Genomic DNA, 23,489 nt, shown 5'->3' on the forward strand with positions numbered 1-23,489 from the left:
TCGAGATATATTGCTGTATCGATTTTTTTCACATCTCTATATTATGAATGATGTTGAAAGATGACATTAAACATAATTTACAGCTCAGTTAATGGCATGTCCTCCAATAAAAGGGGGCAGGGGTACATGTTATGAGAGGTAAAGTGTGAAAAGTTGCCAGTCCTCAACACCAGTGAGTAGTAACAAGGGGAATCTTAAAAGCATTAAATATATATTTAGATATTTCATTGCTGTAATATTTTATGGCTTCACTTTTTGGGGAAAAAGGTCACTTCATGATCATAAATTGTTTCAGCTTCTTTTACAGCAATTTGATGCAGATTGAAGATGTGATAATGCTCAGGACATCAAGGACAAATGGGGAACAACATTTTTCCTCAGTTACAAAGTCACATTTTCTATAAAAGAGGAAGAATATATCTCTGTTGAGCTCTTGGGAGCAAGCAATGAAAAAACCATTTTTTATTCTGTAGCATCATTAAACTATGGGTTGAACCCTGAGTTGCATCATGAGACTATTTCTGGAGGATCTCTGCATGACAAGAGTTGCAGTAATAAGCCTGAACCTGAGGGCAAGACACTGCACCTCTCTACTGGTTCCTGCTTCTTCTTCTTTTCTTTTTTTCCCACAAACCCCTGCTGGGTAGATGATGGAACTGTAACTCAGAAACACGGTTGTAATGCACAGAATAAGTATGTTAACACAAGCTCAATGTTAAATGCTTTTCAATGACTCCCCCACCAGGATCCTGGAGGAGACAGGAATGTACGCTCACAGACACAAGCGGGTGGGCACCCTGTCGGGCGGCATGAAGCGCAAGCTGTCAATCTCCATCGCCTTCATAGGGGGCTCCCGCTTGGTGGTGCTGGATGAACCCACCACAGGAGTCGATCCCTGCTCCAGGCGCGCCATCTGGGACATTGTTATCCAGCACAAAAAACGTGAGTCGCTCTCTCTTTCTCTCTCATTCACGCTCCTACATATCTAAGCATTTGTATAATTTCATAACCTCACCACTGACTTCCAAGTTGCACCTACAACAATGCCATCATTACATTAACCCAGTAGGTTATTATGAATCTGCAAGCTTCCTTCTTAATGAAGGTAGCATTAAACTAAACTATAAGAGGAGAACATGTGAAAAATAGCAGAAAAAGATGATAAAACAGAGAAATTTCTCTCCTCTAACGTAATGTGGTATCGCTTCATTCTCTATTGTTTTTGTCTCGGCTGCCTGCTTTGGTCTTATTATTTTTCTTTGACATCGTGCCCTAAAATTGTCACACCAGTGACACCCAATCATTTGTCTCCACAAGTCCTGAATCACAACTAACCAGACTCCCTACACAGCTGCCTTGCTGCGATCAAAGACTAGAAGGCCTCTAAGAACTGAATACTGAGAAAAGTAAAAATCTGGTAATTGGTCCAGATCATATTTCCAACTGTATCACACACACACACACACACACACACACACACACACACACACACACGCACACACGCACACACACACACTCACACACACACACACACACACACACACACGCACAACCCACCCTGACTTGGAGCACAGGCAACTTACTTACAACACTTAGACAGAAACATGTAAGGTTAGAAATATCGTCAAACATAATGCTAGTGAAATTATTGCTTGGTTGAAAATGTTCATATCTTCTTTTCATTTTAACCTCTGCAATCTATAAATTACTTTACTCAATTTTGCAGCAAATACCCATCTATAGCGTCTCAGAATAAGCCCTGCATGGTTTGTCTGTGCCATATATTCCTGATCTTGTAACTCCTAGCTCTGCATCAAAACCCCAAATCAAAGTTGTGTGAAAGTTTCCCTTGTTCAGCCCTAAGACAAAAGAGCTCCTCTACTTCAATATCACATCAGACCAGCTGAGCCTGAGTAACATTTATACCAGCGTTTTAAAACCACCTGTACAGGCTGTAAACTTTGTAACGTTTCACTCCAGCGGTTTTATTTTATTCTTTTATACTCTGTCGTATTTCTACGTATGCCTGATCCCGGAGCCTCCTGTTGTGTTTTATGGTGCTGTGTTTTATTTTTAGTGAAGCGTCTTCTCACTCTGGCTTTTGAATTTGTTTAGAAATGTGTAGGTAACAGTGTAGGTAACGCCCAGGCAGTATGAGAAATGAAAAGAAATGTAGTAAAAGGATTTCTGTGATAGGATTCACTGTCGGATTATACAGCTACACAATACATGAAGTCAGTCACATGACATCTTATTAATCCTATTAGACATGGATGCCAATAAAGAAAAGAAACATTTAAAAACTAATCCTTGTATATAAATACTCACAGCCACAGTCTAAAGTACGCACACACACACACATGGCAAAGACAGAGCAAGCTCTTGTTCTTGTGTTTTACCCTGAAAATGCCTCTTCTTCTGTTTCCTGAGAGAGAAAGCAGTGAAGGAGCAGGAGAGAGCAGCCAACCTGTAGTCGACCCCGGAAGGCTTTTCCCTGCTCAGGCTTCTGACTTTAAATTTAGCATATAATTAATCCAAAAGGATTCCAGAACTCTTTCTTCTTTGGACTCTCTTAGTTTAGTTGCAGTAATGGCAGAGAGGCTGCTAAATGTCATATAATTGTAGATGTGGAAGACATCCTGAGAAATTGGCCCTGTTTCCAATGTGAGTGGGATTTTGATGCTCAGGGGAATCTTCTTCAAAATAAACTTTCTGCATCACTTGCTGTTTGTGTGCCTGTTTCTCTAATGATTGGTGTGTGTGCGTGACACCGTGTGTGTAATGTCTGCTTTTCGGTTGTTTATTTGGATGTGCTGCATTCAAAGGCAAACATGTACTCACTAGAACAGGAAAATAAGGAAAAAATTGAAACACAGTTTTGCCATAAGGAATCTAAATATAACGTCTGTGTCGTTCTTTCACCTCTCTAAACCTTAAAACTCCTCCAAAGCTTCTCTGACTAGCATGGCTGGTAAACATAACCTCTTTCTGTGCAGATCACATCCAATTACATGATGTTTGTACAATACATTTGTCCTCTCAGAACGCACCATCATCATGTCCACGCACCACCTGGATGAGGCCGAAGTTCTGAGCGACCGCATCACCTTCCTGGAGAAGGGAGGATTAAAGTGCTGTGGATCACCCTTCCACCTGAAAGACAAGCTGGGTCAAGGCTACAAACTCACTCTCACTAAGAAGGTACTCACTCTGAAGAGGCATCCAACTGCTATTTTCATCTGAAGCACAACAGCAAGATTGTGTTATTCACAACCTGAAATTACTGTGAAAATCTCATCTGGCATCTTTTTAGACGTCATCTCTGTAAAAAAAAAAATACACATTTGGTTCTGGATCTAACATTGTAGTGTCAGGAGATGCTGCCAGGAGCTTTCTCTTCTAGTGAGAATTGATGAGCATATCTCTGATGCTTTTTTCCTGAATTTCAATTAACAGTGATATCAGGCAACATGCAGCCAGCATAAATAGTGCAGTGTTTCCTCAAGAATGATATTGCACCAGTGGTGGGGGGTTGCTGCTTGTCAATGTATATTAAACTGGGTTAAATAACATTTAATACAAATGAACTTTATTTATAGGGCACTTTTCAAAAGCCAAGCTACTAAGTGCTTTACAAGGGAAGCAAAGTAAAAACAGGCTGGTCATAAAGGCATCAGAGGAGGCATGATTGGGAAATAAACATTTTAAAAGACTTCAAATTAATTTAAAAGAACTCTGATGGCACTTAAATCCTTAAAGGAGTTTGTGAAATATATTCAGTTGTGCTTTATTTTCCAACTTCTTTGCATACATTTTCGCAAACAACTTTAATCTGCTCACCTTGCTTCCCTTATAGTTAACTTAACCCTCCTGTTATGTTCATTTCTCCGGAACAGCAATAATGTTCCTGGGTCAATTTGACCTGGAGCATATTCAATTTTCCAAAAGTGTCAGAACCTCAAAAAATCCCAATACACGTTTTTTTAAATCTATTTTTTAACTCCATTACTAACCATTTAAATCAAGATTTAGTCCGTTGGTGTTCTTTAATTCTTACAGATCATGGTTCAATGAGGATAACTCCCTTGTTTTTCATTAAAATTAATGTCAAAACTTTTTTTTAATGTACATTGGAAAGCTCTAAATATAAATACAATAGTTTTACATGACATTGATTTTTGTTAATTTTATTTTACCTTTTAAAGTTATATTTTTTTGGCCTTTTTGCCTTTATTTGATAGGATAGTGAAGAGAGACAGGAAATGTGGGGAACAGAGAGCGGGGGAAGACATGCAGGAAATGGTCGACCAGCCGGGAATCGAACCGGCAACCCCTGCGACGAGGACTATAGCCTCTATATGTGAGGCGCTTAGACCGCTAGGCCACCAGCACCCCTATTTTACCTTTTGAATTATTTTTTTTATGAAGTGTTGTTGATAAATTAACACGCCTCCTCTTACATGTTGCCCAGACTTTTATGCTGCATTTAGCTGGTTGTGAAGGCATATATTGCCTAAAATGGACTTTAAAAAGGTTCAATTTGACCCGCAACATAACAGGAGGGTTAAGGACACACACCTATGCCCCTCCTCTATCAATACACACAGCTACTCCTCTTACCATGCCTCCTACAGTTTCTGTTTGCCTGTATGCTTCTAATCAACTCCTCAAATTATAGTAACAACAGACATTTCAGTAAGTGCAACTAGAGGAGGGATATGCTGTCTAAATACCTGCGTAGTATGTGTCAGAAGCATGTACTCAAAGGGAGAATGTCCTCAACTTAATCAGTTGCAGATGGAAATCATGTCAGGATAGAAAAATGCTTAAATGGTTGGCAAATGCAATTAGGTAAATATAATTAGGCTAGCTTCCCAGGCAAAACATGTGTGCTTGAAACACTGTAGTAACATCTCCCTCAGAGGGGAAAAATCCTAGATCCTATTTTTGCTGGCTTGAACTCTAGAGTTACACACACCACTTATTGCAATATTGTGATTGGTATCACATAAATAGAAGAAAGGATGTAAGCTTACTGCTGTAAACTGTCTTGTACTTCCCTGCAGACCATGTTTCAACTGTAGAAATCTAATATTCTGTTGATGCTTTACTGAATTAGTGAGTATCTCAGTATTCCATATGGCGTTTAAAGATTTATAACAGGCTTTAAGTCTTCTTTAATGTTTTGTATTAGGGATCTATTTTTACATGTCTTTAAGTCTGCATCAAACTCCTCTTCCATTAAGTGGTCAGTCGTTTTGCACAACCCTCAGGCAACCCTCTAACAAAATGTTTTGCAAGTTCTCTAAGTGTGTTTCACCCTCAGCTGTGCATTTAAATGACCTGTTACTTATCTGGACAATACATTATTTAAAAAGCAGTACCAACATTTTAAAACTCCCAGCGTGTCTACCCAGCAGGCGTTTCAGCTGCGGTTTTCCAGTCATCCGTCTCAAGCGTGCCAGCTGCCCACGCAGGCTGCATAATGGCTCATGCTCTACATGCACAAGAGCAACATGAGGAGTGTGTTTTCTTACATGTAGGGTAGAATGTAGCATACACAGCCCAAAACCCCAAAGATTTGTAGTTTTTTAAAGTAAATCTTTGGAAACTTCTGAGCAGAGCATTTCATAACCATTTCCTGTTTTCAGATGATGAAACTGGAGACAGAGCGGATTGACAACGCTGAACTGAAAGCCTTCATCCAAGCTCATGTACCTGAAGCCCGACTTAAGGAAGCCCAGGGGGGTGACCTGGTCTACTCGCTGCCTCCCTTCACCTCATCCAACGCCTCTTCATACCGCTCCCTCTTGACCGCGCTGGACTCAAACCTGGACGCCCTGCAACTCGGAGGATATGGCGTGTCTGACACCACCTTGGAGGAGGTAAGCTCTGGTATACACCCACTCACAAGAAACACAGGTTTGATGCAGTAGGGGAGAACGGGGTTGGTTGTCACAGTTTTTACTGTTTTGACGATTGCTCATCATCAAAACATCTTTCAATAGTCATTCTTACATTAAATTGAAGCTTAAGGTGTTGGCTTGAAATGTGTATCCCTCACATTTTCCAACTCATTGTAACAAAGAGGCAATTAACTATCAAAGACACTCTGACACATTGTGACAACCAACCCCATCACGGGGATGGTTTTCACACACTATGGGGTTGGTTGTCACGATGGTATTTTAATGGGAAATATCTTTTAAAAAAGGCAGGAAGGCAGAACTAAATTTGAAAGTTGAATTGTACTGACAAGTGATAGGCCTACATAATTTAATGCATTTTAACATAAAATGAGCAAGGAACAAATAGGCCTAACAATAATGGCCTACTCAACTAGGCTACATGCAGTCATTGTCTGAGTTACAATGATGGCAAATGTAGGGTCTGCGCACTCCAACTCATTTCACCATGCATGATTTTGCCAACATAGGGGTTGGTTGTTACGTGTGACAACAAACCCCAAAGAGAATGTGACGACCAACCCCAACTGGAATTTTTTGCTAGCATCAAGGCTAACAACTATCTAAAAACTACTTAGCTAGTTAATAAAAATCTAAACTATAGCTTTCCCCTCACACTTTGTAAGGGTAACACTTGTTTTGTTAAAAGCCTAGAAGAAAAATACTGAGGAGCTGAATATTTACAATTTGACATGAAAAACACAAAAAGTCGTCTCACCTCAAGTTCAGCTGTCTTACTCCAGAGAAGACTATGTACAGTAGGTGAGCTCTGATCCTAATTCTGGAAATGTCCATACCCCAATTTGAGAGACAGCGCCCTCTGGTGGCGAGATATAACGAGTGTGCCAACCAACCCGTGTGAAAACCAACCCAGTTCTCCCCTACAAGAAAAACAATCTCTACAGTTGGTCAATATTCCCTCTGTTAATTAAAAAATTAAGTATCTTTGTAATTACAATCAACTTGGAGAATAAAAATCCATCCTCTTTGCCTAAACAGTTTCTTTCTATCTGTGTAGGTGTTCCTCCAGTTAGCTCATGAAGACACTGAGCTTGGGCCTGAGGACATCCTCCCGTCTATCTCAGAGACAGTTTCTGACACCGGATCCATCAACAGCTTCCCGTCAGACCTCGACGGAAGCATCCCTGACTTTAGCGATAGCATCAGTGAGTCCACTCAATACTTCCCTCTCTTTTAAAGCTATTTTTTGGGGCATTTTTGCTTAGTTTAGAGGGGCCAACCATCAACATATCACATTTGATACAAACCATGGCATTAAGTTTGATGATTAAACATCGTTAAAGCAAAGGAATGCATGTCAGAAAACTTTACATGAAGTTTAGTGACGCCTTCAGCAGCACTTCTGTAACTACTTTTTATGTTTATCAAGAGTGGGTTTTCTATTTTAGATTCAAAACTTTCATTCGTAATCCCCAAATGGTAGAAAAATGAAACTCCTCTGACCTACTTCCAACAAACTGTACAACTGGAACACTCATCTTGATGGATTGCACTGCCGTCTTTTGAGATTCAATCTAGCCCAGAACCTTTTTTTTCCAGTACAGTGTGCCTGATAGAGGAAAAAAATGCATCATCAAGTGAGTTTATTTAACAATCCTTTTCCCATGTGTTGCAGAGCTGACCGGTTCAACCACAGTGAGCGGCATGATGCTGGCCTGGCAGCAGTTTGTAGCCATACTAACTAAGAGGTTCCATCACAGTCGCAGGGACTGGAAAGGCCTGATTGCTCAGATCCTGCTCCCTGTCTTGTTCATGGTGTTTGCTATGGGTCTGGGCTCCATCAAGAGTGACCTGAAGCACTATCCTGAGCTCGAGCTCAGCCCGGCGCTTTACAAATCAGGACAGAGCTACTCCTTCTTCAGGTCAGTTCCTGTGTACAGAGAGGTGCTTGGTGAAGAGCACACAGAAGTGAACAAGACTAATCAGGGTGCTGTTTCTCTGAGCATGTTTGAGATGCTTTGTACTTTTGTTTAAATTTATTTGGCATGGTCTGACCAATGCCTCTGAGACTCAGGTGGCAACAAATAACCTCAGCAAGACACCTGAAATCAAATACTGATAAAGTCTGAGGAACACTTTTTGTGGTCTCAGTGTTTAAACTATGAGAGTTACGGCAAACCCTTAAAACAAATCACAGTGACATGTCTACCTCAAGAGATATCCCTTATGTTATATCAACTGAATCCAAAGTGAAGCATTAAATCTTGAAGCCCCACCCCTGCAACTTGAATGAAGTGTTGGTGCTTTTCTTTAACTGATCGGCACGTCGGCTCCCTGCATCGCTTTTAAGAGACAGCATGTCCTACTTGTTCTAAAACGAACGTGATGCTGTAGTGTAGTGTTGAAGGGCAGACAGACCTCAACGAGAGGGAGCGAGGGAGAGTGTAAGGGAAGGAGATGATTGTGATGAAGACAGCTGAGAGATGCCGAGATCAAAGTGAGAGGGATCGAGGGTGTCAGGAGGTTGCGAGATGTCTTCATTCCTGAAAAGTCTTGTTGTTTGATCAAGGGAGTGTGGAGCAAGGGAGGAAAGGCTGATGAGCCGATCCATATCAAAGACAGTGTGGACGCTCTCACTCGTCATCTTAAGCTCGAAATACAACATGGATTATTTATTTATTTTAAGATAGGGTCTACTGCTGAGCGTGGTCATAGCTAGAAAGATGCTCCAAAGTTGGGATCTTATATATTAGACCGCATCAACAGCCTTGATTGTTTATGTGAGCGTTTAAAGGCTGGGGAGTGCTCAAATTAAAGAAATCCACTTAGATGTAACTCTGCAAATCAAGCATCTCCATTCTCCTTTTATTTCCTCACAGTAAGGATGCTTCATTGGAATCACACCAACTCGGCTTGCTACGGTCACTTTATTGACAACGCTCTTCTTCAGTAAATTGCTTTCAAACCAGCTTATCTGCTTTGAAACTTCTGCTAAATGCCGGCATTGAATTCTAATCCTTTTTAAAAACCCTAGATGGAATAGATAACTCTGTAATAAATCTAACTAAAGTGTATCTGTCATTTTGCAAATGTCATGTAGAGTCTCATGAAACAGCCTTATGTTGATTATTGTTTTAATTATGATGAAATTTGAGTGTTACCATTGAGGTTGTGTTTTTTTCTGGCTCCACAGTAACTCAAATCCCAACTCAGAGAAGCTGTCGGACGCCATGATGTCATTCCCTGGAATCGATAACACCTGCCTCAACAAGCCCAATAACCCGTACGTAATCATGCCTCCACTGTCAGCTGCTTTCTCCCTTAAAATGACCAATTTTATCAGTCGGTTTCTCTTTGTGATCTATCCTCTTCTGCTCACACAGTGTTTTCAAATTCTCATTCATTGTCATTCTTTTCATGCCTCCTCTCTTTTCACCTTGTTTCATTTTACTAGCCTGACTCCCTCCAATTCCAGCTGCTCTGTGTCTCTTTCTTTCCCGTTTCTCTCATGTCCCTCCTCTCTATTTTCCTGCTGCTTAGCTCAACGTATGTGGCAGAAAGCCTGCAGCAGGACTCTGCCATGTGAGAGCGTAATTTGTATTCCATAAACACCCCGTGTTTATAGGCGAGATTTTCCCCTTACAGGCACTCAAATCAATGTTGGCACTCTTGAACTAGACCTCTGAGGCGTTTTAAAATTCTTAGCAAAAATAAAGAAAGAGAGAAAGAAATATCGAGGGGGGGGGGGAATTGTGCTGTAGTCCAAAAGAGACTGTGTGCTTTTGCTCACTATGTCCTAAAATCACAGCTACATGACAGTGAGTGAATGGGTAGTGAGTGCTGCATCTAGCTGACCTTTATGAAAACATACTCTGGACTTTGTCTTTGTTTTGTTGACCAACAGGTGTGCAGACAATTGTGCAAGTGCTCTGAGATCTGTGTATAGCTCGTCTTTCTCTGCACTGTGTCCCATTTGGCAGAAAAACAAAATGTGGGGGAGTTTGACATCAACCCACATGAGAAAAATCTCACACAATATGACTTTACAGAAAGATTCTGCACAGCTTTGAAAACTGCTTTAAACTGATATCAAAGGATATTACGGTCCTGATCTCAAAAAAGGATCTTGCTAGCTCACAGCTGCTGCATGAATGATTGCAGACAGTTGCGGCGAAGAAGGCCAACATATCAACTCGGTTTCAGATGTGTTGTGGGGTGTGTCTGGGGATAGTCTGGAGGCATTATCACGCACTGCAGACTCCCATCACTTCACTGAGCCACCATTTCACTTTGTGAATGTTTCATTTAAGGGTCTGCTCAAGAAGTGAAAGTCTCTGGAAATCCAGTGGGAACAGCTCCAAACCATTTAGTGGCTGTAAATGCACCCGCAAGGAACAGGTGAGTCCGGGTCACTGTGTATGTATGTATGTGTGTGTGTGTGTGTAAGTGTGTGAGTGACTTTTTATGTTCTCATCCATCTGTGCGTCTCTACACTACAATGTGTCTTTGTGTCCTCATATGTGCAATTCCCTGAAAAGAAACAGGTGTGATATGTTTGTCTGCTCTGTCCTGTGCAGATTTGTGAAACTGACAGCTACCAGCCCCCCCACAAAAACGTCCCTTCATCTCAGACTGTGTATAACCTCAATTGCATCAATGTGGAAAAATACCTGGTGTCCACAGCAAACGACTTCATCAGGAACAGGTGAATGTGATGAAGGTTTACATGCGGTTGGTGTAGCCACAGAGAAAGTGGAAACATGTTTGAGTGGAAATCAGTGATTGTATAAAATAGAATATATATATATATGTATCTGTGACAAAACTCCCAAAAAATCATAATATGTTATTTCCAGTATACAGGAGAAATGTTATTGTATTATCAAGATAGGTTTTTTTTTTGTAACACTTTTTTTTTTTCTTTTTTAAACAAAGTTTATTTTGAATTTTCCAATACAACAGTAATAGTTCACAGTGATGACATATACTGATTAATAGAATCCCCCACCAGCCCCACCCATGGTAACATTAAGAGGGAATACAACTTAATATCAAAACATTACAATAGAATGAAATAAAAACAAATGAATACGATAATTATAATAAAATAAATAATATTAAATACAATAAATAAATTGAAATGAATACAAAAATGTATAAAGTGAAATGTTATAGGTAAAAGCAGTACACCATTATCTAGGGCATACACAAGCACTGAAACACACAAAAGAGGGGAGAAGCAGCATGAGCCAAAGGGGCATCTCAAGGGTCCTTGCAGTTTGATCCCGATGCCTCTTATTACTTACATTGACATGAAAGGTTACTCATCCACAAAATGATCAGAGCTTAAAACATCAACATCCCTCAGAAAGGGCTGCCATATCAATACAAACTTGTACTTATACCTTACCTTCTCCAGCTTTACAAAATGTAACTGGGAATCTGTGTTCAGCTCTTGAGTGACCCAGCGCTTGGTACTTTGGTCATTACTGTGGTGAGTTTAATTGTTGATGAAGATAATGGAAGGTCTTAAATGGTTTGGTTGCTTCATCGTAGATGTTCCCAAAACATGTGAATTAAAGTGGCTGATCAAGATAGTTTTTAATCAATATTATACCTCCTGCTTTATTCATTCACAGTAGATAACTGCCCCTAACAAAAAAGTGTTGTCATCCTCCAAATTTTTTTTACCGCTCCAGTCTTTGAAAAAATAGATTTTAGTTGGCATGAAAGCTTTAAATAGCCAACTAAAAATGTTCCCTGTGAAAGGAAAGTTAATTTTAATCAAATGAAGGATTTGCTGGAGTCTAATCATCAGTTGATAGCAGACATTTCATTCGCAGTCTAAAAGCTTCCTTTCACCTGTTGCTCTTCTCAAAACAAAAAAGGCTTCTAGCACCTTGTCAGTCGTGTTTGTCCTACTTTAAATGGGCTCTGGTGCTTTTACCAAAACTGCCTCCCATCTGCAGGAGGACATCTGCTACATTTCCAGAGAAAGAACCAATCATAAGACACAGTGTGTGACGTCTTTGTTTTGATCAATACCCGTTTGTGTTTTTCAGGTATGGCGGTTTTGCTTTCGGCATGCCGCTCCCTCCCGACTTGAAGATGGATATAAAAGCTGTACCAAAAAACCGCACTCTGTCTAAGGTAATGTATCTCTCTGTCTTTCATGCCTCCTGTCTCATTATCCCTTTAATCGCTGCACTGATGAGTTATAGAAAGTTAAAATATGACATCCTTGTTAAAGTTGTTTGTCTTGCAGATGGAACTACTTTGTTACACCATCAGTGTCATCATAAATATGCTTTACTGCAGCAATTACGCCACTGTTTTAGTGCGTAAATTTCCTCCAATGATGACGACTGCTTTTATTGTATCTATAAAGCCTGGGTTTCAGATATTGTAAAGCGTACTGAGAGGGGTACAAGACTTGCATATGCTGATATGTAGTAGCAGTGCGAGGGATGGTTTCTGTACCACTCAATGTTTGTGTGTGACTTGCTTTAGGTCTGGTTCAACCCTGAGGGCCACCACACAATGCCAGCATACTTGAACAGCATCAACAACTTCATCCTACGCTCCAATCTCCCAGCAGACAAGGATCCACGTAAATATGGTAAGCAGGAGTTAGTGCTGAGAAAATGTTGTAAGTAGAACTAAAAACTTGAGTAAACACACCTTGAATTTTAATTGGACAATGCTTAAATAGATTCAAGGCAGTAACATCAAAGATGGCTGCGTGCCATTTTTTTGCTAAGTTTGTTTCCTCTTATATTTTTTCAATATTTTAATGCTTCTAGAAAGGTTTGTACGCATATTATTTACGGTGGAATTGTCCTTTAGTCATGCAGCCACACAACACTCCCTTGTTATTGCAAAAAAATAAGCAGAGGAAATGAGACATGACTTGGATTGTGCAGGAGGGATGCACACATCAGCATCAGGCAAATCTATCTACTTAGCAAGGTGCTTCTGATTGAACACTCAGTGCATTTTGTATGCTAAATATAAAGAGAGCTGTAAACACTGTGTTTACTCATGCTTCATTTCACTGGATTAAAGCCAGGGGGTGCTGTGTGTCCTTAGACTCACATCGCTATGCATTGTGAATACTGATGAGTGCTGCTCGTTGGGGAGCCATGCTGAAGAGAACGAGGCTGGCCCACGTTTTCAGTACTGTTTCAGCTCTGAGTATTACCCTGACCATCTGCCTGCTGGCGCTAGCACGCATATTCACACACATGCACACGCACACACACACACACACACATGAAGAAATGCTCATAAAAACATTCAGTGCCCGCACAGAAATACATGCGCACATGCATTCAGGCATATTTGTTCCCCACTGGATGGTAAAAGTACTCGAGGGTGGAGTGTAATCATTTAAATGTTAGTGGTGGCAGAGGGTTGGATATCCAGGGAGGTTACTTTCAAGGTGATGGTTCATGTTTCACATGTGAAGCCCTGACCCTCATTGTGTACTTCAAAACCAACCCTTGAAGGGAACTGTTAGGATGTCTCCATCAAACAGTTTTTCTCACAGAATTCCTGACCATACCTTTCCAGGGCAACTGGTGTGCATCACACTCCTGTCCAATAGCCACATGAGGGATTGTGTTTAAACCCAACTGCAACAATGTTTTGTCATGAAAAGTTTTCTTCCCCATACCCACAAGAAAATATATTAAGCTTTGTAGAGGTGATCTGAGAGAACTAGTTAATCTCATAGACTGTATAGAATATGGACATAGTATCCGTGACGTCACCCATCTGTTTCTGAAGAGCTGTTTTGAGGCCAATCGTTGGCGGCAGCCATATTGCTGCTGTGGAGCCAGTGTGACGTAAAGAGGCAGTGTTTGAGTCTCCTAGCCAACAGCTACAGTGTTCCTGCAGTCAGCTGTGCCTCTCATTGGAAGACTCGTAATCTCAATATCTTCGAAATTGCTGCGTTGCATCCAGACTACACTATTCTTTTGTACCACGCTGTAAACATGTTAATTTCTGCTGTAAAGATCATCTTTTTCCCATTCATGTGTATGTGACTTCCAGTACTTCCAGAGCCAGCATCAAGCAGATCCTCGATGAACTGTACTTCCGCATTGGACTCATATTTTTAGACCAGAGGTTGCCGCATGGTTAATCTGTATAAAGCAAAAATGTACTAGTTTCAGCTTCTCAAAATTGGATATTTTGTTGGGTTTTGTAACCCTTTGTTATCAGAGGTGTCAAAAATGCACACATTCTTCACTTAATGCTCCTGTGAGGAGTTTGAACTAGTTTTTGAAACAGCCTGATATTAATAATGATAACATCTTATGACCTATGAAAGCAAATGAGACCATCAGTTACAAGACTGATCATTTATGTACGATCATTTTGAATGCCTGTACAACTGCTGCCACAGGGAAGGTGTCAGGCGACACGTTGCACACTGATGAGACAGATTAATTTTTTTCCTCTTCCACAGCAAAAATGTACAGTGATTGGTTTGAGTGTTGAGTGACAGCAGGATGAGATTTTTCAGAAAACCAGAAAGCACTACTTATATATGTTCACTACAAGATAAGATCAGAAAATAAATAGTATATATCAATTTATCTACAGTGGGCTCCAAAATTGATAAAAATGGAACGTTTCTCCCCAGAGCAAATGTCTCTTTTTTGATCATGTCCTCTTGATACATCTTATCTTGTTGCTCTCTGTCATTTGCACTTCTGGGTTTTGGTGTGTAGGTCAAGGCAATAGTGATGTCCTATAATGACCACCAATCACAAATGGATCAGCTGTCAGAAACCTTCATTCCCTCTGGAGTGCCCCTGAGCAAGTCACTGAGCCTCCAACGTGCTCCGGGGCTGCTGTGCTCTGGGTGAACTCACGGTCCCGTCTCAGGAAATGGAAACAGAGACATTGTGGAGCAGTTTATGTCTCTGAGCGTTTAGGAGACCCTGGAAAAATGATAAAGAAAATTCAATCTCCCTTTGTGTGCTCTCTGGCAAACCAAATCATCCTGCCATATATTTTTCAATCAAGTGTGTTCCAAGCTTACAGAGTATCATTGCTCATTTGGTTCCTGTGGTAAAATAAAGCCTGTATGCTGCTTTGCTGCTGTGTAATGCTTTGAATTGCTAACATTATACTCTGTGTCTTTCGGTTACAGCCATTTCGGTCTCCAGTCACCCCTATTTTGGCCGGGCGGATGATGAAGATGCAATGTAAGGACTACACTTGATATTCTTCCTTTTGCTAAGTAGTTTGTCGTTATTCAACAATACTATTAGCTGCACTTCTAAATAGAAGATTGCAATTAGCACTCTAATTTGTGAAAAAAATCACAGGATTAGCCGAGTCATAATGAATATTATTGGCTGTTGTTTGGCTGAGCTGAAGATGAATTGCAGAGGCATCCTACTTTTCAATTCAAGACATCAAAGTCGGGTAGACTGAGGGCAGGGAGGTACATGACAGCAGTATTTACCCATATTTGATTTTCTAAATGGATTTCCCTGAGCTTGCACTATTGATCACTGTCCCAATATAATGAGTGTTTACCCTGAAGGTGGCACAGAGGTGGATTGATTCTACCCCGCTCCCCAAAATGAGTCTATATATAAAATACTCCATACTCTGCTTTAGAGACCCAGACTATGGACTGTATGTGCTTGTGTGTGTTTTTGAGGAAGCGGGTGGATCAAATCAAATAAATCCTTCAGACAGCGGGGTTGAGGGAGGCTGTGGCCTCATGAAGGTCCCTACTCTCCTGGGTCTTATTAGCACTAAACATTTCACTGCCCATTCGCCTGTGTTTACCACCCCTTGGTTTTGCCACATGTTCCACCATGCGTCACATGCATTACTACGCTGCTTGCCTGCTAAGGTGCTGTAGCAACTGCAAATGCACCATTACCCCTCCTTCTATGTTGATATTCTACATCCTGACTCCATACATTGATTTTCCCTGAGAAATGCGAAAGATACAACAAGCGTATAACTCCAAATGTCTTGATTCTTACTGCGTGGTAGCTTTGCCCATGGGAAACATTCAAATGCTATCTTGGCCGTACTGATAACAAGCCTGCTCAGTAGCTGCTGCTGCTGCTGCTGGCTACCCTCTGTAGTTAGTACTGGCCTCAGACGCCCACCACATGTCACTCTTTGTTGCTCTCTCTCCTTCCAACTCGGTCACTCTGCCAGCTTCGACCTCTGCTTCTTTTTTAGCCTCATGCTGCTTATTCCTAAAAAAAAAAAAATGGTGGAACATAGGAGAGGAACAGGTGATGACATCCAGAAAGTTTAAATGAGCCCCCAGAGTTGAGGTGTGACTAAGGGATCAAAACCTCAACTGGTTGTCCGTGGTCTATCTCGGACAGAAGGCTTGCTATCTTTTTATTGGGTGATTTATAACACAGCAAAAAAAGTGTAAGATTAGTCTCCACACTAAGCCATCTGTTTCTTTTAGTTGTCATGTCAAAAGGCAGTGCGCAAGTATCGCTTGAACATAGCTGTTTGTTACTAATGGAATTCAAATTACACTGAGCCACTTCAATAGTTCAAATGAGTCAGTGCCCAGCAGGGAGCGATATGATAGTTTGTCGGAGGGCTTTGAAATGGGCTGTTGTTTTTTGGAGAAGAATTACAGCAGGTTGCCTTTTCCAAAGTGACTCAGCACACTGGAGGATAGTGTGCGTGCAATTTGTTGCCCTTTTATCTAAACCTGTACAGTATAGTCTGTGGTTTGAAGTTGGAAAACTGAAGGAAAGAATATAACAACTGAAGGAATATAACAGTGCATTGGAAAAAATGCCCCTCAGAAAACAAGAAAAAAAAATGTATTTCAAGGTACTTCAACCTTGAAATAAGCAAAAAAATCTGCCAATAGAACAAGTTAAAATTTGCTAGGTAAGATTTCTTAAAATAAGACGTAATATTTAGAAAACTGTGATCTTAAAATTAGCAGGGAAAACTTATTTTAAGCAGTATTTTACCAGTATTTTAAAGCTTATTGTCTCAGAATAAGCCAGGAATGCTAACAATTAATATTTTTCACTCAAAAAAAGATTTTTGCATGAATACATTTCATGTCAACTTCCTCATTTTAGATATATTCACCTTAATTTGAGTTGTATTATAGCAGCACTTCTCTAGGTTGAAGACCATCTTGTACTTGAAATAAGATTACAAAGTTTAATTTGAGCATTTTGAGATATAATGTCTTCTCATAGTGAGCTGGATATACTAATATTCAGTCATGTTGTTTTTTAGGATAAGCCAGCTATGCTCAAAAGTAGGTGTTTCATTGTGTGCATGTTGTTTGAGGATGTATATTTTTATCTGATTTAGAAGAAACAGTGACAGAAAACTGTAACCCACCCTTAAAAAAAATCAACTTTTCTTTCTTTCTTTCTTTCTTTCTTTCTTTCTTTCTTTCTTTCTTTCTTTCTTTCTTTCTTTCTTTCTTTCTTTCTTTCTTTCTTTCTTTCATCAATGGAGCTGTTTTCTGATAGATTCTCCAATAAAATGCATTTACTTAAATCAAGTAAAGGGTTTGTCTTAAATCAAGATTATCCGTCTTCTACAAATAAGACCTCAGCTTGAAAAATGTATGAAATGTAAAATAAACCTTGTTTCTTCTGAATTACAACTCAAAACAAGATCATTTCAAGATCGTTTGACTGAATAAGATATTTAAGATGTCTTACAACAAGTCTCTCTATCTTGCTCAAATGTTATTTGTTAAGTAAATGTATCTTAAATCAAGTGGGAGAAGACATTTTGACTAAAAATGAGACAATTTCACTTGGTAAGATTTTGAGTTTTTGGAGTGTGTGAACCATGCAGGGATATAAAGGGTACAAAAAGAGGAGATGTGGTTAATGAAATTGATCATTGAGGACCTGACTGATAATTTATCAACGGCATCAAAATAATTCAGTATTTTCCTTCACAGTGTCCAGGGAATGCTTCAGATCCTGGTGGCCATGTGCGTGTTGACTGGTTATTCCATCACCACAGCCAGCTTTGCGATCTATGTCGTCAACGAGCACCACAGTGGCTTAAAGAGACTCCAGCACATCGCCGGCATCAGTGAACACTTCTACTGGGCTGTCAACTTCTTCTATGACATGGTAACAATTTTAATCACAACATCTTATTAGCGTGTTTCAGTACAGACACGCCCTTATGAGTTAAAACCAGGCTCTTGTCAAGTTTTATTTATATAGAAGTCCAACAGATGCAAAACACAACAAGTACTTTTATATATTTTGGAAAGTTTATACATTTTTTATTGATTACAGAAAGTATTTTTTTAAATCTGCAATTCAGAAGAACTTCTTCCAAAGGTACACCAACATGTTATTGCATCATGCCCTATGCTTCTCCACAGGTTATGTATCTGATCCCAGTGACCATGACTATTTGCGTGATCGCAGCCTTCCAGATCCCAGCCTTCACAGATCGACAAAACTTAGGTGCTGTCACTCTGCTTCTGGTGCTCTTTGGGTGAGTAATGTGGCCTCAACGAGATATGAGTGATTAAAAGATAACATGAAGAAGTGATTTTACCTGAAACATATAGCCAAAAAGTCTTTGGAGCTCATAAGGGAGAGGGATTTTTTTTTCCTTGACTCAAACCAAAGCTTAAAAAAAATGTCTTCAAAAACAACTCTGCTCTTTGAAGAATTTTGTTAGCAGATATTTTCCTCTGGTTTGCTTGTGGTTTTTGCTCAAGTTAAAAATAACAGGTCATCAATATTTATTCCCTTAACTTCAGACACAGTTGGGGCACGCAGTGAGTGTTCAGTGCTCAGCACGGTCTATCTTACACAACTTGAATAGGCTGCTTTTACTGTCTCTGTTACCAGGTCATTCAAATAGCTAATTTTTTACAACACTTTTAAGTCTTCTGTAGTAGGCTTATAAAGATAATACACACGATATACTTACGTTATGATTGAGGTTCTGATTTTTTTTTTTTAATTAATACAGTCTGTGCAAGAATAATGCTAGTTTAATAAGACCAGCAGTATCCACCCTTTTGGTTGGGCAAGCTTTTAAGTAAAGAAAATTAAGTTATATTAAAACGTCATTAACCACATATTCAAAAAATGAATTGTGTTCATAGAACACGTTCATTCATAACATATATAATAAGTGCTATTTGCGTAAAATGTTGTTAGACTGTCAGTATTAGACAAATAGATCTTAGCAATAAAGATCAATAGGAGTTGCTATAACCCTCCTGTTATGTTTGTTTCTTCGGGACAGCAATAATGTCCTTGGGTCAATTTGACCCGGGGCATATTTAATGATGCAAAAGTGTCAGAACCCAAAAAAATCCCAATAAAATGTTTTTGAATCTCATTATTAACTCAATTACTAACCTTTTAAATCAGTATTTAGTGCTATGGTGTTTTTTAATTCTCACAGATCATGGTTCAATGAGGATGACTCACTCGTTTTTTTTATGAAAATCCATTTTAAACTTTTTTGTGTTGTACATTGGAAAGCCCTAAATATAAATACAATAGTTTTACATGACATACATTTTTGTTAATTTTATTTAGCCTTTTATTTTTTTTAATTTTTTTTTACGAAGTGATGTTGATAAAATATTCTATATGTTGATTGGTCTAATTAAGCCAAGCAGAAGAAGTTTTATACCGAAAAAATACTTTTAACATTTTTCTTTAGATTTTTGAACTTTAAAATGGGTCAAATTGACCTGTAACATAACATGAGGGTTAAAAGTTGACAAGAAAATGATGGCTGGTTTTGTTAACAACAACCTCCAGTTGAGGCTGATGAACCTGGACGAATCATTAAGAAACAAGGACAGGGAAGTAACTATGTTGTGATCAGCTGTTTGTTATAGCTGTTGTGATTGGTTTGATCAGTTCTGATAACATTGTAGATTTAAAAACAGTGCTACGTGAAAGTGTTGCACATATATCCCAAATACCCAAGGATTTTTTTTATGGCCAAACATTAGAATTATTTTGGCTGTTATCGTTGTTAATAACATGACCATGTGTTTCATCCAGGAGGTTTTTGATTTATTAAGCCCACTCTTATAAACACACTGTGTTTTCCAGCCTCTCCTGCTCTTAATGTGTGTGCCACCAGGTAGGAGTCACAGCACAGAGCATACGGAGGCTGCTGTTCTTCAAACACAAACACTGCTCAATTTTTCTGAATTTCTCACTTAGACAGATGGTAGTAGGACTGAAAGGCTGTTAGAAAAATCACTATCAACATGTTTATCGGATGCAAGCCAAAGATGCTGGAGACACGGGGATCAGGAAGCAACAGGGCTCCCGGCAATAACAAAATGACTGGTTATGAAAGAGACTAGCACGCTGTTGTCTCAAGATACCAAATCAATCTGGTAATGAGAAGGAGTTTTTGATTTTTTAAAAGGTTTCAGGCCGACAATAAGCTATGATTCCCACATCTGGATCAATGAGATTACTTACATCATCCTGCAACTGTAGCTGAACCTAAGCCTCCTTTTTTTTTGGGTGTTGCTGTTGCAGACCTCATCCCAAGCCCTAGATCTTAGGAGGCCAAGTCAGCACTCTGCCTCTCATTTATCAGACAGATGTCTCCCTCCCAAGCAATGAATAATCACAGCCCTCCATCTGTCAGGCGGCACCCACCTGGCCTGGTCTGCAGCCTTCTTGCTTCTGTTCCTTGTCATGGCTTGGCACCCACAGTCTGCCTACCCAGCACCTTTTTTTTTGGATGTGGCACGCAGATGCTTTGTCTCTGTCTGACTCTATCTGTTTGTGCCTCCTTCTCTTTCCCACCCTACTTCTGTCTCTTCCTAGGCTTTACTCCCTTGTTCTCTTCTTCTGAGTCTCGCTGACCCTAACACCCCAATCAAATGAACAAGCAGATTATATGAGAGAGGAGAGACAACAAAAAGAGGAATGTTTTGCCACTAGGGGAATAAAGGGAGAAGCAATTTATCTTCCTCTCTTTTTGGCGTCATGACTGAATGTTTACACTCTTCATGTTGTGGTATTTTAGCTTTTTCCCTCCACTGTAATCTTTGGTGCCTGTTTTCATTTTCACAGCTGTTCTCTTTAGTCTTTTAAAGGTCTGAGCCAGTTCAGTCTGGTAGAAAAAAGCAAGGTCATGACATTTAAGAAGGATTTGGAAGTAGGAGGGTGTACATTTTCCCTTATCCTCTTTGTGTGTTTGTCTTTGTGAGTTTTCTGTATTTGAAACCAAACCCAGAAAAGATCACAGTAAGGGTATTCGACAGAGTATGTGTGGAGTTATTTTGACTTGATTCTCTGTCATTGTAAATCCTCAGGTTTGCCACCTTCCCCTGGATGTATCTGCTATCTGGCATCTTCAAGGACGGAGAGATGGCCTTCATCATCTATGTGTGCATCAACCTCTTCATCAGTATCAACACCATCATGTCCACCTCCATCCTCTACTTCCTGAGTCAAATTTCATCAATGAAGCCTGAGGTCAGACTAAGCTGCCAAATGCAGAAGTTAGATGCACGCTTAAAGAAGCTATATTATGCTCATTTCAAGTTTTATATCTTCTCTCTTTGAAACCTCTGTAATAGCGTTACATGATCTACAGCTTCAAAAAAATACCTTATATTTCCCCTCCTTGTTTTCAGCCTCTGTCTGAAACAGGTGATTTCATGTTCTGTACAAATAAGCCCCCCTCTTTTGTTCTCTTTGGTCAGATCCCTTGAAATGTGGGCATACCCTTGTTCCACTGTGCCTGGGGGCACATGACCATAGCTGTGTCTTAATTCAGTTGCTGCACCCTGTAGCGCATTCAAAGACAGACTTTTTCACAGCGGCGCATCCACGTCTGTCCCATTTCAATGGCCCCTTCAAATACGTCCTACTTTTAACTGAGACATTAAGGTTACATCAGGTGCATCCTTGATGTCCCAGCATTTCCTGTGATTGTTTCTGCGCCAATTAGAACGAAATGGTGGCCGATTAACCGACTGTTAGTTATAAGTGACCATGGTTAAAGTTATGTTAGGCTAGACATGTTAACTAGTCTGCCAGCTGGCTACCCCTTGCCAAGGGGCAGCGCTATGTGATGCAAGTTTAAGCGTGTGAACAGGTGATGACGCAAACAGGATTTCCTCCATAGACCAGACTTTCTTATTTTAGTCCACCCTGAGTGGTTTATACAAGCTACAAAGGCTGATTCCATTGAAGGGTGGGTCATTCAAAGGATCCTACCACTGAATTGGGACAACATGAAGGATTCTCTGACACATAAAATCCATAAGGTGTAGAAAAAAAACATCTGAAACCTATCAATCAAAGCGGCCTGCAGAAAACTGAGGGATTACAAATCAGGATGAGCTCTCAGTTTACCTTACACTCAGTCTGTTCTGTCCTTTCTTCATGCAGATCATCAAGGTCATCTTCAACCGGATGTGCAACGCCTTCCTCATCTTCCCCCAGTTCAACTTTGGCCACGGGATGATGCAGCTGGCAAGGAAGAACATCGAGGTGCAGATCCTCAGCGGCTACGGCATCGACACCTATCAGAACCCATTCTCCACAGACGCGCTGGGCTGGCTCTTCATCTCTTCTTTCATCCAAGGCGTGGTCTTCTTCAGCCTGCGGCTTCTGATCAACAAGTTTGTCACACGCAAAGTCAGGTGAGGAAAAAACAAAGACAGGAATGCATGGTAATGCCACGAAAGAGAAAGAGAAAGAGAATTCTCGTTGGGCATATTCAGCCTCTTTTTGATGAGAGGGTATGCTTGGAGATGGATTTCTTTGATGAATTTTCTCTTGCACAATTTGTTTCCACAAATGCAAAATCTGAGTTTGCAGTTAAAAGATAATGCAGGAGAGGTTTTTAAAATCATTTTGCAACTCAATATCAAAGAATATCAAAGAATATCAAAGTCAGGGATTAATATTTCCTCTTAAGTAAAAAAGTGAATAATTGAAACTGTTTAAAATTTAAAATGAATATCATATTCTGATAAAACCCAAAAACATTGAACCCAAAGACACAAGAAGCCTGAACCTTTAGATCTAACTCTTGGATATTTTGTACATTCTCAGTGTTGCTGCAAACCAAACTATAAAAACCTGCCTCTTCCTTTGTAGACACCTCATTTGTGGCAGAAAGACAGTGCCCAATGTGGTTAATCCAAACGAGGATGAGGATGTGGCAACAGAGCACCTTCGGGTGTCCAGTGGAGCAGCCGGCTCAGACATCCTGCAGGTCAACCAGCTCACTAAGATCTATCAGAACCTCAGCAAGAAGGTCCATGCTGTCAAGAGGGTGTCCGTGGGCATCCCTGCCGGAGAGGTAAAGCTAAAACTGTACAAATAAAAGGGGCATTGTGTGATTTCCAAAAATGATCAACCATTTGCTAAAACAGCTTGAGGGTCATTATCCAAATAATCTCATGCCCTCTGCTATTGCTTCAGACATGCAGATAAAGACTCTTACTTCAATGAAAATATACAGTAGATACACTGATGTTTACTATTGGTGTTAGAGTTAGTTTACCTTCATTTTTCAGATAACCTAGTCTCTGTAGTC

At 40.0% G+C, this 23,489-nt stretch overlaps 1 protein-coding gene across 1 annotated transcript in view; it reads left to right on the forward strand.

The window, feature by feature from the left end:
* The window catches only part of abca12 (ATP-binding cassette, sub-family A (ABC1), member 12), a 95,397-nt gene that overhangs the window by 61,229 nt on the left and 10,679 nt on the right, over positions 1-23,489 (forward strand). The window contains exons 54-69 of the mRNA XM_034694676.1: positions 746-942; positions 3,044-3,201; positions 5,652-5,885; positions 6,985-7,132; positions 7,603-7,849; positions 9,121-9,210; positions 10,238-10,325; positions 10,505-10,632; positions 11,990-12,077; positions 12,438-12,546; positions 15,091-15,145; positions 17,878-18,055; positions 18,316-18,431; positions 21,250-21,412; positions 22,334-22,587; positions 23,048-23,252. Coding sequence (XP_034550567.1) covers positions 746-942; positions 3,044-3,201; positions 5,652-5,885; positions 6,985-7,132; positions 7,603-7,849; positions 9,121-9,210; positions 10,238-10,325; positions 10,505-10,632; positions 11,990-12,077; positions 12,438-12,546; positions 15,091-15,145; positions 17,878-18,055; positions 18,316-18,431; positions 21,250-21,412; positions 22,334-22,587; positions 23,048-23,252 — 2,458 coding nt within the window. The remainder of the gene's footprint in view (positions 1-745; positions 943-3,043; positions 3,202-5,651; positions 5,886-6,984; positions 7,133-7,602; positions 7,850-9,120; positions 9,211-10,237; positions 10,326-10,504; positions 10,633-11,989; positions 12,078-12,437; positions 12,547-15,090; positions 15,146-17,877; positions 18,056-18,315; positions 18,432-21,249; positions 21,413-22,333; positions 22,588-23,047; positions 23,253-23,489) is intronic.

The sequence above is a fragment of the Notolabrus celidotus genome, chromosome 10 (assembly GCF_009762535.1).
Source record: "Notolabrus celidotus isolate fNotCel1 chromosome 10, fNotCel1.pri, whole genome shotgun sequence".
NCBI lineage: Eukaryota > Metazoa > Chordata > Actinopteri > Labriformes > Labridae > Notolabrus > Notolabrus celidotus.